General features: G+C 47.3%; 1 protein-coding gene across 3 annotated transcripts in view; it reads left to right on the forward strand.

Annotated features, from left to right (window-relative positions):
* Positions 1–16,379, forward strand: part of LOC146335710 (syntaxin-binding protein 1) — an 82,246-nt gene that overhangs the window by 23,082 nt on the left and 42,785 nt on the right. For all 3 annotated transcript variants that reach the window (XM_084821030.1, XM_084821031.1, XM_084821032.1), the window contains exons 2-7: positions 2,377–2,426; positions 3,112–3,193; positions 4,509–4,585; positions 7,360–7,438; positions 10,175–10,278; positions 15,878–16,026. In XM_084821030.1, the coding sequence (XP_084677156.1) occupies positions 2,377–2,426; positions 3,112–3,193; positions 4,509–4,585; positions 7,360–7,438; positions 10,175–10,278; positions 15,878–16,026 (541 nt within the window). The remainder of the gene's footprint in view (positions 1–2,376; positions 2,427–3,111; positions 3,194–4,508; positions 4,586–7,359; positions 7,439–10,174; positions 10,279–15,877; positions 16,027–16,379) is intronic.

Consider the following 16,379-nt stretch of genomic DNA (forward strand, 5'->3'; position numbering starts at 1 on the left):
GGCTGCCATGGTGGCCATGACCCATCACAAAACACATGGCCCAGTTTCTCAAAAGGCAAATTGGTGAGGCTAAAAGAGAAGCAAATTGCCCAAGAGCTTAAACACAAGGCAAAAGTGGGGGTTGAGCTCCAAAACACACACACAAGCCACTCTTGAACCCACAGTTTTCTACACCAGCAGCTTTTTTCACAGAAGGCAAACTATGAGTCTCAGAGACAAGTAAATTGGTCAAGGAACTGAGTACAAGGCAGAAGTAGAGTTGAAGCCCCAAATGCCCCCCCCCTTCCTCAAATCAGAGCAATCACGTATGAAGAAACCAAATTTGCATTTTGAAAGGCAGGGGGGACCTGCTTACAATCAAGAAAAAGATTCAGTTACATGCATTCATTCTAATGACTAGTCAATGTCACACTGGAGACTACAAAAGCATTCCCATCTTCCCACCCCTCAATTTTGTTGCACTTGCTTTATGGTGGAGAGGGAGAGAGAAGGCAGAGCTGGGATATTACTGGAGGTGGGAGGAGAAGAAAAAAACACCCACCACCAAGATGCTTTGCACTGACACTGCAGGATTTGCACCATATCTTCCCCTGTGCGTAGTAGGGGTGCCGGTGGGGATATCAAAGAATGAATTTTTGCAAACAACATCGAAGCAAACCTACATGGCACAAAAAAGATCTCCGCCTCTGTTCCTAAATTTATAATGTACGTTCTCTGTCGAGGTTAGGTATCGCAGGCCATTAGATATTTTTTAACACAGACCCCAAATGCCAAGTCACATATTCACCAACTCGAAACACAACAAAATACGCATTTCACAGGAGGCAGAGGTTTTCTGTGCATGATTACAGCCTCCTGGTTAACAAGAAATACGTTTTATCATTTCTTTTAAAAGTCAGGAGTGGCAGGGAACCTGGTGGACATAAAAAGAAGGTGTTTGTGGGTACATTGGTGCCCACAGGCACCAGATTGGAGGCTCCAATCGCCGCTTTGCAACCACTGTGAGAATTAGGCCAAAACCTGCTTTGGGGGTAGGGTGGCCACTTATACAATGCCAAAAAAGAGGATGCCTCCTTGCGTATAATAAGTATGTGCTAATTGATACATGTAGATTAAAATTTGGAGAATTACTACATCGTTTAGACTAGAGCTGTGCGCAGACGCCCTCTTGAAATTCTCCACCTTACTTGTGGGCAGAGAAATTTAGGAGACAATTTCACCCAGTTTCTCCAGCACGAGGAGAAAGTATCCAGTTTCTCCCAGCTAGGGATCCCCGTTGGTAGGGCTCATAGCACAGCGTCTTTCTTTTTTCCTAAGGGGTTTGGGGGTTTCGTGCTGCAACAGCATTGACTGTCTTGGCAGGCCGGCCCCCCGTTTGCATCCACTGCAATGCAGGTGGGGGCAGTGTTGTGTCTGACTCCAGGGATGAGGTGGAGTCAGTGCTGAGCCAAAATCTGTCCTCTAATTTCCTGAATTTTCTCCCCCCATGAAAGGAGACTTCCCTTGTTCTGCCTCATTCAGGATGTTTTAGAATTTACTTTTCTGGTGTTTTTGAGCTTACCTAAGCACAGCCAGCCTCCCAGGCTGCCTGCACATCCTGATCTTAAAAAGCCCTATAGGAGGAATTACCTCCATGGTGCCTTAAACTGGGCTTCAATTGAAGTGTAGGAAGCTGAGGAGGCTGCCGGCTGCCAGGGGGATGATTGTACAATGAAAAACAGGACGCTTGTGCTCACTCCCTGCCCACCTCCTAAGTAAGGTAAGCCCAAGGAACCCAAGCCCCAACCCATGAGAATTTATCTGAATTTTTTTTACTATTGAATTCCTTTTCGAAAGCAATTTCTCTTCTATCCAACTGAAGGAGAATGGTCGAAAAAATGTGGGAGAAATTTTTGGCACAGCACTAATTTAATTTAAGCAGAAATAGAATATATCTCACCATAATGGGGAAAACCATGACCAGCTGACCTCCCGAGTTCCTGCTTCTCAGCCCACTGTCCAGGCGCTAACTGGATGGGCAACATCCAGGCCTCTGGTCTCCCTTCCTATGGTTGTTGTTGCTCAGTTGTTAAGTCATGTCTGACTCTTCGTGACCCCATGGAAGGCATGCCAGGCCTTCCCGTCCTCTCTTTAATCCGGCTTTGGACTCGACAGGGTTTCAAACAGAGGGCGACTTCAAAGAGAGGGCTGTCCTCTGAGAGCCCTTCAAAATGAGGAGCGTCCTCTGTAAGGTAGGACACATGGCCACCCTATTTTGGGAGGAGACAACATCAGTGAGGTGAAAGAACGGGAGATGGATCCCATCCATGGGGTTGTGAAGAAGTCATGGAGTGATTGTTGTTTTTTCCCCTGAACCCCACTTTTCTTTTTTTGCAGAAATTATGGCCGATGTGATAAAGAAGGTGAAGAAGAAGGGAGAATGGAAGGTGAGAGGCTTGATCAGAATAGATTGCGGGCTGGCGGGCATCAGCACACACGTGCATTCATAGGCGGTTATGTTGTGCCCAGTTTTTGACTAAGCACCTGCAGTTTTGTCCCGCTTTACTGGAGAAGGATGAGTTCAGTGTGGTCTCTTGGTAGATGCAGGATGTGTGCATCCCACAGAATTGTCATACAAGACCTGATGCAGGATTTGGCATCCTGAGAAACCACTTCAATGGAAGCAAAACCAAAGAATGGAACCTCTAAGTTTCTAGTCCTTGGGGGGTTTTTTTTGCGGGGGTGGGGGTGCAATGCTTTGATTATGTGCATGCCGTATTGGAGCACCAAATCCAAAGGGCTTCCAGGAGGAAAGGGCTTTCCAGTTGTGTTGCTGAAAAAGGTCTCTTGATGCACTGGAGCGCCTGCTGGGCGCTCCATCATGTTCATTTCCTCTGAGCCATTTCGGTGGGAAGGAGGGCCATATTTTAGGCCAGGCTTCTCTTAACAACCTGGTGCTCTCCAGAGGGTTTGGACTTGCACTCTCATCAGCCACCTCCAGCATAGCCCATTGTCAGGAGTACTGGGAGTTGTAGTCCAAAATATCTGACGGGCTGCCTTGGGCAAATTCCATCCAAGCCTCACATCGGGAAGTCTTGTGTGATCTTTCTCTCTGCTCCTCGTCTTTCGCAGGTGCTGGTGGTAGATCAGCTCAGCATGCGCATGCTCTCTTCCTGCTGTAAAATGACTGACATCATGACCGAGGGGATAACAAGTGAGTGCAGCGTTTGGAGATCCCTTCCCACTGTGTCGCCCCGGCCGTGGGCGTTGAACTCTTAGGTTAGAAGGGCCAAGATAGTGATGAATCAGACTCAAAGGTTTGCTTACAAGGAGGACTTTATTGGGTAACTTACAGCACACAAGCATGCCCAATGGTTGGATCAGACAGCTTCTCTGAACCCCGAGCCACTGGGTCCAATGGGTCTTATACTCTACAGGTTAGCAATAAGCAGCGTTTCAGCAGACGCGCCCCTAGCCTCCATTCTCAGCATAGGCTAGAAGTGTTTGGTTCTCAGGCACAGCCACCTGTAAACAGACTTTGCTTCCCAGGCACATCAGAGATAAAGACTCTCCTCATTAGCAAGGAATGCACTGAGAAGGCTGTTATCGGCCTTTTGACTCATCTGCGCATGCTCAGAGGCTTACTAGCGTGGGAATTGCACCAACAATGAACTTAAGCAAGCGTTATGGATCTCTAGGCCCCTCTAACGCTACAAATGACTTGGCTACGCTCCTGGAGCCAATACATCCACGTTTACATCTACGGAGTTATTTCTGGACCAGACTCGGTGTAACTTGTATCACGCCGTTTGGCATTGTGTCGCTGTGTTTTTTTTTTAAAAAACAATAGCCTGTGTGTGTGTTGGGGAGAGTGGGAGCCAGATCACGACTGTAGTGTGGGGGTAGGGGGGCTTTTACTCTCCCCCCCCCCAGCGTTTCCAGTCTGGATTAAGTCCCCTGCATCTGCTGTTTGCACTGGAACAAAAAGCTTCCATGTGCTCCAATGGGCATTTCCCCTCCCAATGCAACTGAGCGTGTTGGGCCTCATTGGGACTGCAGCAGAAGGCAAAAGATTAAAGCCCCCCTCCCTCGTCGCCATAGTCCCGATTTTGTTGGCTGGCTTCCCTCCCACCCTCATGTCAACAGTTGGGCAAAGAAAAAACAGCTATGCGACACCTACCTATGTGATAAAAGTCACATCTAGTCTGGCACTCTGTCTCTTAATTTCCCCTTCTTGGGGAAATCCTCAAAGATTCCCCCCCCCCAATGCCTGGCAGGTGGGCCCCTTAACAAGCCAGAGCTCCAGCAACTGCCCAGCCCCCATCAGCCCCTGGCTCTGGCTATGTGGGGCGGAGAGCAATGGGGCAAAGGCAGTTTCCTACTTGCACAGGTAGTCCTCTGATGGCCAGAGAGGAGCGAAAGCGAATGACCAATTGTGGAGTTGCTGGGCTTGCGACCTTCTTGGTACCTGTTGTGTTTTCACTCTCCTATGTCGCCTCTTTTGTGTGTGTGTGTGCTGCCTGGTCCAGTCGTGGAAGACATCAACAAGCGCCGAGAGCCGCTGCCAAGTCTGGAGGCTGTGTACCTCATCACCCCGTCGGAGAAGGTAGGCTTCTTGCCGGCACAGAATTGCGCAGAAGTGTGGATGTGAGTGGGCAGTGAGGGTTGGAATGTTCATGGTGCACCATGGTTTGAAATCCACAAATATTTGCGAGTGGGCAGTGAGTCGTCTGCTTTATTTATTAAAAGTATGTATTCATCCCTTTTCTGCCCGTCGGAGCTCTCCAGTCGACACATGCCAAACCCATTTTAAAAGCCGAAGGCCCAATGAAGCAGTACGGTTTTCACTGCCTGTCTAAAACCCAGTTGGGGATGGAGCCAGTGGAGGCTGGTTGCTCGGACATCAGTGGGGCAGTGAATCCGCTCCGGGCTTCAGTCAGAAAGTCAAAGGCCCAACGAAAGCCAAAGGCCAAAAGCCAAAAGCCCAACGAAAGCCAAAGGCCCAACAAAGCAGTATGGTTTTCATTGCCTCTCTAAAACCCAATTGGAGATGGAGCCAGCGGAGGCTGGTTGTTTGGACATTAGTGGGGTAGTGAATCCACTCCGGGCTTCAGTCAGAAAGTCAAAGGCCCAACAAAAGCCAAAGGCCAAAAGCCAAAGGCCCAACGAAAGCCAAAGCCAAAGGCCCAACAAAACAGTATGGGTTTCACTGCCTGTCTAAAACCCAATTGGGGATGGAGCTGGCAGAGGCTGGTGGCTCAGACATCAGTGGGGCGGTGAATCCGCTCCAGGCTTCAGTCAGAACTGGTCCGAACTCCAGAAGAGCTATCCAAGGTGCTTTACAAAGCACCTTGGGTAGGTCCTTCAGAGTTGACTGAAACCTGGAGCGGACGTGGGAGCCACCAGTCTCCACTGCTATGGACTGAACATGGGACTATGTGCTCTAACTGTTGTCAGGGTGGAAACTGAGCCCATAGAGCCCCAGAGCAGTTCTGATTCTGAGGAGGAACAGCAATCCGTGGGACAGGAGCTCACTCATCTCTCAGAAGCACAGCAGCTGGCAGAGATTCCTCCTGCCAGCATTCCTGGGATAGATAGTGACCCTGGCAGTGAGAGAGCGCTGGAGGGAGGCTTGCTGGATGCTCGACGTAGATGCAGGGAGCGACGACAGATGGAGGTTGCCAAAAGGAGGTGTAGTGCTCGTTTGGTGTGCAAACAATGGTCGCGTCCTGAGGACTCAAGGGAGAGAGGGAGGATCTCTCCCTAGGCCATAAGTTCAGGGTCTTCCCGTGGTTCTCCTTCAAACGGGGACCAACTGCCTTACCTGGAGCTTAGGCTACTCTACTATCTTTCCCCAGTGCTGTACCTTGCTTAGTCACTAGTGATTAGTATCTGAAGGAGTCATAACGGAATAAAGTCTCAGAAAGAATCGTCGTCGTCTGTGTCCTGAGTTTGCTATTGGTGGGGACTGCAAGAGGCAGCTAGGGCGCTCCTGACAACAGTGTTCTATGGGCCCTTCCTCTACTGCTGTGCGGTATACTTAGAAACCCCTTATTCCTGCCTCCCCCAAGCTGGTGCCCTCCAGATGTTTTGGACTACAACTCTCAGCATTCCTGACCATTGGTCCTGCTGGCTTGAGTTGATAGGAGTTGAAGTCCCAAACATCTGGAGGGTGCCAGATTGGGGAGGGCTTCCTTATGGCCCCCTCCCAACCAGTAGAATTGTGCTTTGGGGCTGGGAATTGAGGGATACATTTGTTCAGTTTGTCTTTTAAAGTGAACTGACCTAATCTACCCTGCCCAAACCAAGATGTGATCTGAAATGCAGTTATACTTCGATATTCACCCTTTCCCCAAATGTTGCCACGTAGTTCTCTGATTAAAAAAATACATGCAAGAATGCCTGCGTTCGTGAAAATCATGTGCAGAGACGCATTCTCTTGGGGGCAGAATTGCTTGCCAAAAATGTGTTTGGAGAAAGGTGCAGGAAAACACCTATGCATTGATGTGCAGGTGGCCTTTGAAAGAATGGCAATGCTGCAAACCAATGCAGGAACAAATGCAAGGTTGGAAATGGGAAAGTGAATGAAGCTGAACTTCACAGAGTCACCTGTTCCTTTTCGGGAGGAAACTGTCCAAAGACAGAGAACCATTTCACGTGAACCAAGAGGTTCAAGTCTGGCGGTGGGGCATGGATGGGGGAGGAGAAAGCCAAAACAAAGATGGCTCACTAAGCAATCTGACCTTGGAGAAAATCCTCTCCCCCCCCCCACCGCCCCACTCCGCACTCCTATGATGGTGGTTAGTTAGAACTTTGAGCATTGGACAGAACCATTCTGAAGGATCCAGAAAGGAGGGAAAGAAATACTTTGGAAAACAGTTTAAGGGCGCAGTCCTATAGGGATAGGTGGCCGCCTCCAAACTTGGGGCAGGAGAAGCATGAAGGGGATCATCCCCGGCACGCTTCAGCTACCCTGCACTTGCGGCTAAGCTGATTTCGGCTGTCTAGCCACGGGAAGGTGGCTGCTGGATGATGCATAGGATGTGTCGTACTGGCATTTCCGCCTTCCCCACCCCCAGAACGCCCCCGGAACACCCCATTTTGGCCGCTCCATGCTCCTCTTCCAAGCACGGGGCTGTTCTGTACTGCCTGCGAGACTGCGTGGAATGGGGGGGGGAAGGTTGGTTCTACGAGAACCGACCTCAGAGCACAGGTTCCGAGGTCGGTTTCCCCCAAACCACATATCCTATAGCCATCTAGCCACTGACTAGCGGCCATAGGATTGCTCCCTAAATGACTCATTTCCATCCAAATCTTCACATGGCTGATGACAAATAAACTGAAATATTACATTCTCCTCCCCCTCCTTATTACTCACAGTCTGTCGAGTCTCTCATCGGTGACTTCAAGGAACCCCCAAATGCCAAGTATCGAGCTGCCCATGTCTTCTTCACTGACTGTAAGTATGCTGGAAACTTCCTTCCCTCCTTCCCTCCTTCCTTCCATAACTGATAGTTATAGTGGGGAACCTTTAGTCTTCCAGATGTCGGTGGACTCCAACTCCCATAAGCCCCAACAAGCACTGCCAATGTTCAGGAATGATGGGAGCTGGAGTTCCCCATCCCTGATTTATAGGTTTCAACGTCTGCAGTGTGGCACCGAACAATACTGAGCCTCATAGGCTGGAGAATACAATTCCATAGGGCGCTGGTGTCGGCGTAGTGGCTAAGAGAATGACCTACGAGCCAGGAAGCCCTTCAACTGAATCTTGACTCTGCCATGAACTTGCTAGCTTGCCTTAGGCAAGCCACTCCTTCTCAGCCTCACTTCCCCCACCCCCAGTGTACAATGTGGGATATAATAATATTGATTACTAGTGTTGTCATTTGGGATTGTTGTCATTTGGGATTACAGCTAGATGATACCATGTGAAACATTTTTGCACACTTGGAAGCACTACGTGAATATTCTTTGCATATCCTTCGATATGCAAAGGGATTTTCCCAGAAAGAAATAGTGAGACCCTACTTCTTTGTCAAGTCTACGTACTTAAGATCTGGGCATTTGAAATCTCTTCGTTTTGCCATCATTTTTAGTAATTTTACAGACAAGCTTGTTGCAATTGAAGAAACGGGGGTTTGATCATCATTAGAAAGAACTCTCTTTCCCATATTGGCCATGCTCAGATGTAATGCTAAAAAATGGTGTAGAATTACGAGAACTAACCTGTCCTCTCCCTCCTGAAGTCGTGCACTCCCCCCACCCCTCTCCTCCTCTGGCGTGGCTGCGAGGAGAACGGACGCTTTCACTTAGATTTTAGATGAACCACAGTTTGCTGTGTAGTCCAAACCCAGACAATCTGCAATTAATCTTAACTATGATTAGTGGGAACAAGCCAGCTTCATAAACTGTGGTTTGAAGCTGGCTTGTCCCAGCTAACCATAGTTAACATTAAACATGTTTCATCTGGGTTTGCATGACACAGCAAGTTATTAATAAAAAATGGAAGCAAAAGGCTTCCAAACTCCATGCAGTTGCATCAGATAGGGAGAGAGCATGCCAGCCCAGCTGGCCTGTTCTTAAACTATGGTTTGCATCCAAACCAGCCCATTGTGTTGTAATGCTAAATATTAAGGGAATTATATTTATTTATTTATTTATTTATTTATTTATTAAATGTATTAATCGCCCATCTGGCTGGTCACCCAGCCACTCTGGGCGATGTACAACACACCACAAAACAATTTAAAACAATAAAATTCTACCATAATTTTTTTAAAAAAATACCCTAACCCACCCCAAATGCCTGCCTGAACAACCACGTTTTTAATGCACGACGGAAGCTCATTAAAGAGGGGGCATGACGGAGTTCCCTAGGGAGGGAGTTCCACAGAGTGGGGGCCACCACAGAGAAGGCCCTCTCCCTCGTCCCCACCAGTCTAGCTGTCCTGGCTGATGGGACAGAGAGAAGGCCATCCGAGGCTGATCTTGTTAAGCGGCCTGTCTGGTGTTGCTGGAGGCGCTCCTTAAGACTTACTTGATTCTGATAATTTCGTCACCTGCAACTGCATATACGTCTGTTCTCAAGTTCTTCAGTGTTTCAGTTCTGTCATAAAAATGGAATGAGTTATTTTTACCCCTTTTTATTTGTTTCAAAATGTTACATTTAAACAAATAGGTCATGAAAAAGAAAGAATATCGTTTAGATCAGAGTCGATCTACATGCTGAGCAAAATGAGATGGTAGGGTTTGGATGGCAGAGTTCTAGATTGTACCACTTCAGTGCAGAAGTCTGTTTGGTTGTCACGTTTTTGAATGCTCCCTTAAAAAAAAAAAAGTTTAATCAGAACTGAGACACCCTCCCTGCATGTAAAAGGTGAGCATGTCAGGCAGAGAAGTTTAGTGTAGCCTTTTCCCTGTAGTTTGAGTTCACTACATGTAGGGAGATTTCTGCGTAAGGATGCATTTAAAGACATGGTTCCCTTTTATACTCCCAACTGTATTCTTTAATAGTACAGCCCAGAATTCTGATCATAATGTATACAATGGCCCTTTTTATTTTCCAAAACAATTGCCTTCCCCTCACATTGCCATGCCAGTGTTTTTGCCCAGTCAAGTTAACTAACTCTTATCCGAAAATTTGTCTGCTAATTAGAAGTCAGCATAGGTGTTTACATCTAGGTACTGTTTAGCCTGTAGAAGAGAAGATGAAGGGGAGATAAGGTTGCAGTCTTCACATACCTGAAGGGGTGTCATGCAGAAGATGGAGCAGATTTGTTTTCTGTTGCTCCAGAGGGTGGGACTAGAACCAAGGGAGGGGAATTGCCATTAGCAGGTTTTGGCTAAACATTAGAAGACATTCCTAAGGGTCAGAGGTGTTCAGCAAAGCAGGCTGCCCCAGGCAGTGGTGGGCTCTCCGCTGGAGATATTTAAGCAGAGGCATCTGTCAGAGAAACTGAACTTGCACCCTGCATGGCAGATCCTGCATGGAACAGGGGGGTTGGACTAGATGACCTTCAAGGTCCTATCCAACTTTATGATTCTATCTCTCCCTATATTGATCCTTTTGCGTGTCTGAGTGATTGAGCAAGCGAGTGAGAGGAGGAGTGCTCTCATGTCTTACTGCCTTCGTTGGGGCACCCACATGGTTTTGGATCCGTGTCTGACTGCAGTGGGTGTCTTCACCCCTTTTCAGCTTGCCCCGATTCCTTGTTCAACGAGCTGGTCAAATCCCGTGCGGCGAAAGTCATCAAAACCCTCACAGAAATCAACATTGCTTTTCTGCCCTACGAGTCGCAGGTGAGTCTGCAAGTGGGGGAGAAGGGGGGGCAACCTTACTGGGGCGTGACCACCACTCAGTAGTAAGAATCCGTGCTTCGCATGCAAAACGTTCTGCCCTTACACCAGGTCAGACTATTTGTCCGTATAGCCCAGGATTGAAGAAGTTGTGGCCCACTGGCTGCTGCTGGACTCCAGTTCCCATCATCCCTGGCCAGCATGGCTGATGGGAGTTACAGTCCAGCATCATCCATAGGGCTGCCAGTTCTCCAGCCCTGATTGAACCCAGCTGATTGTGTCCTCTGACTGGGAGACGCTCGCCAAGCTCTTGGACAAAGCTCTACCCACCACCTACTACCAGAACCTTTTTTTAATTGGAGAAAGCAGGGGTTCAGCCTGGAAACTTCTGCATGCAAAGTTCTCCTGCAGAACTAATCTTTCCCCCACCCCCAGGTGATATTCCCTACAATTCAAGTGCCGGGGGGGGGGGGTGGAATGGTTCAATCCTGTGCAGCAACTGGGTAAGCATGGTGCTTTTCTAGTTCAATGAGCCCGTCATCTGGAAAGGCTGTTGCTTTTATCATCCAGCTGTGTTGATGTATCTGACCTGAGGAGCAGTTGAAAGAGCTGGGTATGTTTAGCCTGGAGAAGAGATGGTGAAGGGGAGACATGGGTAGTGGTCTTCAAATATTTGAAGGGCCCTCATTGCGGATGATGGAGCAGGCTTGTTCTCCATTGCTTCTGAGGGCACCATTAGAACTTACTGCAATGGGTTTCATACGTTAAACACAGAGAAAAAGCAACAACAACAACAGATCAAACAGTTCAGCATAAAAATGGGCAAGGAGGATAGTAGCCTGCACCTAGGGATGTCAGAGAAATCCGCAACAGACCCAAATGAGTTCAGATCTCCGTGAATTCAACCTGCGATTCCACAGCAGGCCGGCTTTCCCCTGTTGGGTGGATTCTGCAGACTTGCAGGCCAGTTTTCTAACTTTCCCGAATTGTGTGCAAATTTTGTTGTAGAAGAATACACAAAATTAAAAATAACCCAGCAAAACTGTGCATTTTCCCCCATAGGTTGAAGTGTGAAAATGTGCATTTGGAGGAGTTTGTGCATTTTCGCACATGCAAAATTGCGCAAATACACATTTGCACAAATTTGAATGTGCGCAAATTCGGAAACAAAACCAATCCAGTTCTGGCGATGGGCAGATGACCAAACAAAAGGCGCCTGACAATTTGCAAAGCACAGACAGAATGGATTTTACACCATCCATACATTTGTACCTCCACCATAAGCTTGGTGAAATAAAAAGGTCCTAGGCACTCGTCCAAAGCTTAAAAGAGAGGGGGGTAACTGAACCCTTCTAGGTGACTGATTTGATCATTAATTTTTAGTGTATTACCACAGTGTATGATTGTCCATTACCTACCATGGGGACAGAAATATTTCTGTTGTAGGGCAGGAAACTATTTTTTCAAATAAACAAATCATGCACCCCTGTGCTTTGTCTTTTCTGATGAAGGTAGGTTAACTGTGCCACCATAGATTATTATGACTCTTACCTCTCCCCCCTCCAAATTGATCAGAAAGGCATGTGCAAGTCCCCCACAATTTATCCTTACAACAACCCTGTGATGTAGGTTAGGCTGAGGGAAATTGGCTGCCTTCAGACGTAACAATAAGCCAGCATTGGTGAAAATTATGGCTTTTCAGTCATGAGGAGCATGCTGGTGGTACCTGAACACCTCTGCTTGGCTCCTCCCATGAGTGGGAGTGGCTAAACTCTCCAGAAACCAAAAGCATCCTTTGATGTCCGAACTGGGATTGGTCTTGTCTCTGTCCCAAGAATCCAGGAATGGGAAACTACCTTCAAACCCTGGCTTTGGATTCCAGTTTCTTAGGACAGCCTGGGTTTGTATGTCAACAGCGAGCTTTTGCTTCCTTGTTAGCTTAGCTTATTATTTACGTCTGAAGGTGGCCAGTGACTCTCTTATGGCTGCCCAGTGTGCTTTGGCCAACTGGTGGGTTTGAACCCAGCTTTCACCACTCTTCGCCTAACACTCTAACCACTACACCACACCGTCTGTCTTTAAGAGGCTCTGCACTTCTTGTACAAATCGGTGAGATAATTTCTATGTTCTGTTGTTGTTTTTTCTTCCTGGGAGCCTCACAGAGAATCAGGAATAGAGTTTGGGGTGGGCGGGTGGGTGAGCATGCTTGGCTAAGAGCTTCACTGCGTGTCTTTCAAGTTGTGCAAGCCTGCACAGAAAGGGGAGGATTATGGGATTATGTAACAGCTCACAATTGAGAGACTAGATTAATAAGAGATTAATCTCTTTCTGGGCAAGGAAGTTGTCTCCCCCTGCCCCTTCCTGCCCTCTCGGGCTTGTCATCTTTGATTTGTTTCTTGCTACTGATCCTCTGTTGTGGACTTAGCAGTCCTACTCCACCCCCCCCGGCCCGCCAGCCTCACACCCTCATTCTATGCTCTCCCTTCTACCATTGGCTGGTTCCTTGGCCAATCTTGGGTGGTGTCCAATGAGTGATGAAAAAAGCCCCTCGGCCATCTGCTACACAACCGCCCCTCCTGTCTTGGGGTGAGAGGTGGGGGATGTGACTGGGGACAGATGGCAGGCGTGCGTGCAAAGCCATAAATACCGAACAGGTTGCTTTTCTCTGGACAAACACGCCCTCCAAAAGCAACCTATTGTCGCTCGGGAGTGGCATTGCCTCGTAGCTGAGCTGCTGATGGCCGACCAGGAGGGCGGGGGCGTAAATGGAGCAAACAGCTTTACATACTCACACACACTCATACCTGCTAATGTTATCACCTATTTCCTTTTTCCTTTTAAAAATATTTCCTACGCTCTCATTACAAAGTTGATCGTATATCATGAGAATAGATACAGAAATACAGAAGGGAAAAATAAAAGAGATACTGTCTTAATATAAATATTAAAACGTGATAGAAACTATTTTACGTGGTGTTTTTAATCCATTTTGCATGTTGCATTTCCTTTAGTTCAGTATTCCTTGGCCATAATAAGTTAAAATATGGAATAAACTGTGTTAGTCACATATTGAGATACTCCTATCACTAGTTGTTATAATTCACACATCGTGCAAAATTACTGTTTTACTTTTGATAATAGTGAATTTCGCTGTAAACACTGTATCCCAGCCTCCCTCAACGTGCTGCCTGCCAGATGTTTTGGACTACAACTCCCATCAGCTCCAGTCAGGGATGATTGGCACTGTAGTCCAAAACAGGGTTAAGCTGCGATATCTGCTATCTTTATCAACTAGTCTATGTTTTTAGATGTCATATTAGATTTCTATTGTCTTGAAAATTATTTCTAACTACAGTTATTAAATATATGATAGGCATTTGAAGCTCATTCCTTTTACTTCCAATGTTCGGGTAGTGGGCCTGTTCACATGTCATGACAAGTCACCATGGGTTAATTAACCCACGGGGCTTCATGATTCGTGGTGGCTGCTATTTTGAATATGCAAGCCACGGCACGCACACACCGTGGCTTGTTGTGTGTGAACCCAGGCACTGTGGGGTTAAACAACCCTCGCAGAACTCTACAACACCCCACTGAAAGCATAACCCACAACGCCCAGGTAGGGATGGACAGACTGTGTAAAATCCTCTCTGTCTGGTTTTCATGGACTATCAAGCACCTTTTGTTCCATCCGCTCCCAGACGGATGCGAATTATTATTTCTTTCGCCATGTGGAAAAATACACAAATGATTATGTAAAAGTTTTCATAACAATTTACTTCAGTACGCAACATTTAGTATATTGTCCCCATTCCATTCAAGTTTTCCTTTGCAGCAACTTGTGTATTTTCCTATGAATAAATATGTGTACATTTTGGGAAAATTAAAAAAAAAAAAATCCCAAAGTCCACGGACTTGGCGCGGCCTGAGGGGGTCGCTCCGCAGTGGATTCTGTAGGTCGGATTCTTGGAAATCTGAGCTCAAATTTCTCCAGCATCCCTATGCCTAGGTTTGCACGATACAACAAGCCATGGTGTGTGTGTGCCACGGCTTGGAAATTCAAAATGGCGGCCGGCATGAGCCACAACCTACCATGGCTTAAATAAGCCGTGGTGCTCTGTGGTGATCGTGTGAACCAAGTGAGCGAGTGCCATTGCTTATCATGCAGAAGATGGAACGGAACAGTTGCTCCAGAAAGCAGGACAAGACTAGTGGGTGGAAATTGCAGGGCAGCGGATTTCAGCTAAACATTAGGCGAAACTTCCTAAGGGCGACAGCTGTTCAACAGCGAAACAGTCTTCCTCAGGAGGTGGTGGGCTCTGTGTCGCTAGAGATATTTAGCATAGCAGTGGAGACTGGTGGCTCTGATATCAGTGGGGTGATGAATCCACTTCAGCTTTCAGTCAGAACTCTAAAGCACCTTGGATAGCTCCTTTAGAGTTCTGTCTGGTTCTGACTGAAACTGGGAGTGGATTCACCCCTCCAGTGACATCAGAGCCACCAGCCTTCACTGAGGGTAGGCCGGAGGGCCATCTGTCAGGGATCTTGCATTGCAGGTCCTGCACTCAGCGGGGGTTGGCCTAGATGACCTCCAAGGTCCCTTCCAACTCTGTGATTATATGAAATTATATTTCCATGTATTTATTTGATTTATATGGCACCCTTCAGCAGATTCCTAAAGTGGCTTAGAAAAAGTTAAGATGAGAATAAAACAAATTAAAACACACGATGAAAAAAACATTACAGCAGGAAAATTAAAACACAGCAGTACTAAATGAGCAGTGTAGGAGCAGTCAACAGAATATTTTTAAAGAGATGCCAAGCAAGTACAGAGGATTAAAAAGCTGTGGGGGGAAGGGACATCGGGGTGGGTGCATCAAATAATATAATGTATGAATAAATGTCAAGAGTTTGTTTCTATCACTGTTGAATGACCTCAATAGCGGTTTCAGTTAAATTGGCTTGCAGGTAAGCCTGGTAGCCTGCAATTGTACCTGTGGTCCCCAAACTCCATCATGGGCCAAACTTGCAGGGAGGGCTTGCTGGCTCCTGTACTTGCTCCCTACTCTTTCAAATCAAAAGCATCTTGGTCTCAACATCTCTGTTGGGAATATTGCAACCTCGTCTGTAAGTTACTGGAAGGGGGCAGTGCTGCCGTTAGTTCATGGGAATTTTGACCACAGCCAGCCTTAGCATCTCTATAGCCTACAGTGTGGTTTCCTGTGATTTCTTCCTTTGGGTCCTCCCCGCTCCCCGCCCAGCCTCCACCATTGCTGGGAGCACTTTTGTTTTTTGCTCCTGCTGCTGTGATAGAACACAAAATGGGCTAAACAAACTTTTTGAAACTCTACCCTGTGCCTGCATTTTATATGCAAGAATATTTGTGAGTCAAACTGCTTCCTTTCTTTCACTGAAGAAAGGTGGGGTCTCCTTTTATCGTTATAAGATAGCCCTGTGTGAACGTGGGACTGGTGAACACTCATTCTGTTTGGCCTTTTGTTTTTACCTTGCTAATAGCCTTTCTGACAGCCGACATGATTACTAAATAATCCCATCCATCTCTGCTCCTCATCTTCCCCTGTTCTTCTGATGCCCACTATAGGTTTACTCCTTGGACTCCGCTGACTCTTTCCAGAGCTTCTACAGCCCCCACAAGGCCCAGATGAAGAACCCGATCTTGGAGCGCCTGGCGGAACAGATCGCCACCCTGTGTGCCACTCTGAAGGAATACCCGGCCGTCCGATACAGAGGGTGAGTTGGCTCCTGGACAGCGAGCTTCAAGAAGCAGCCTGAACCCTGGAACCAAACCTCGCACACACACAGAAATTTATTTTGTTCCGTGGCCACATTCAGATCTCTTTTAGACTCATCTTGGAAACAATTGGGAGGAGAACTAGTGCTGGGCCAAAAGGTTCTCCCACATTTTTTCGACCATTCTCGTTCAATTTGATAGGAAAGAAATTGCTTTCGAAAAGAAATGCAAAGGAGGAGAAATTCTCATGGGTTGGGTTTGGGGGTTTTCTGCTTATCTTACTTGTGAGGTGGGTGCATGAGTGTCCTGTCATTGTACAGACATCTCTGTGGCAGCCTGTAGCCTCCTCGGC

The sequence above is a fragment of the Heloderma suspectum genome, chromosome 14 (assembly GCF_057233095.1).
Source record: "Heloderma suspectum isolate Gila_16-S chromosome 14, 16-S_ref, whole genome shotgun sequence".
NCBI classification, from domain to species: Eukaryota; Metazoa; Chordata; class Lepidosauria; order Squamata; family Helodermatidae; genus Heloderma; species Heloderma suspectum.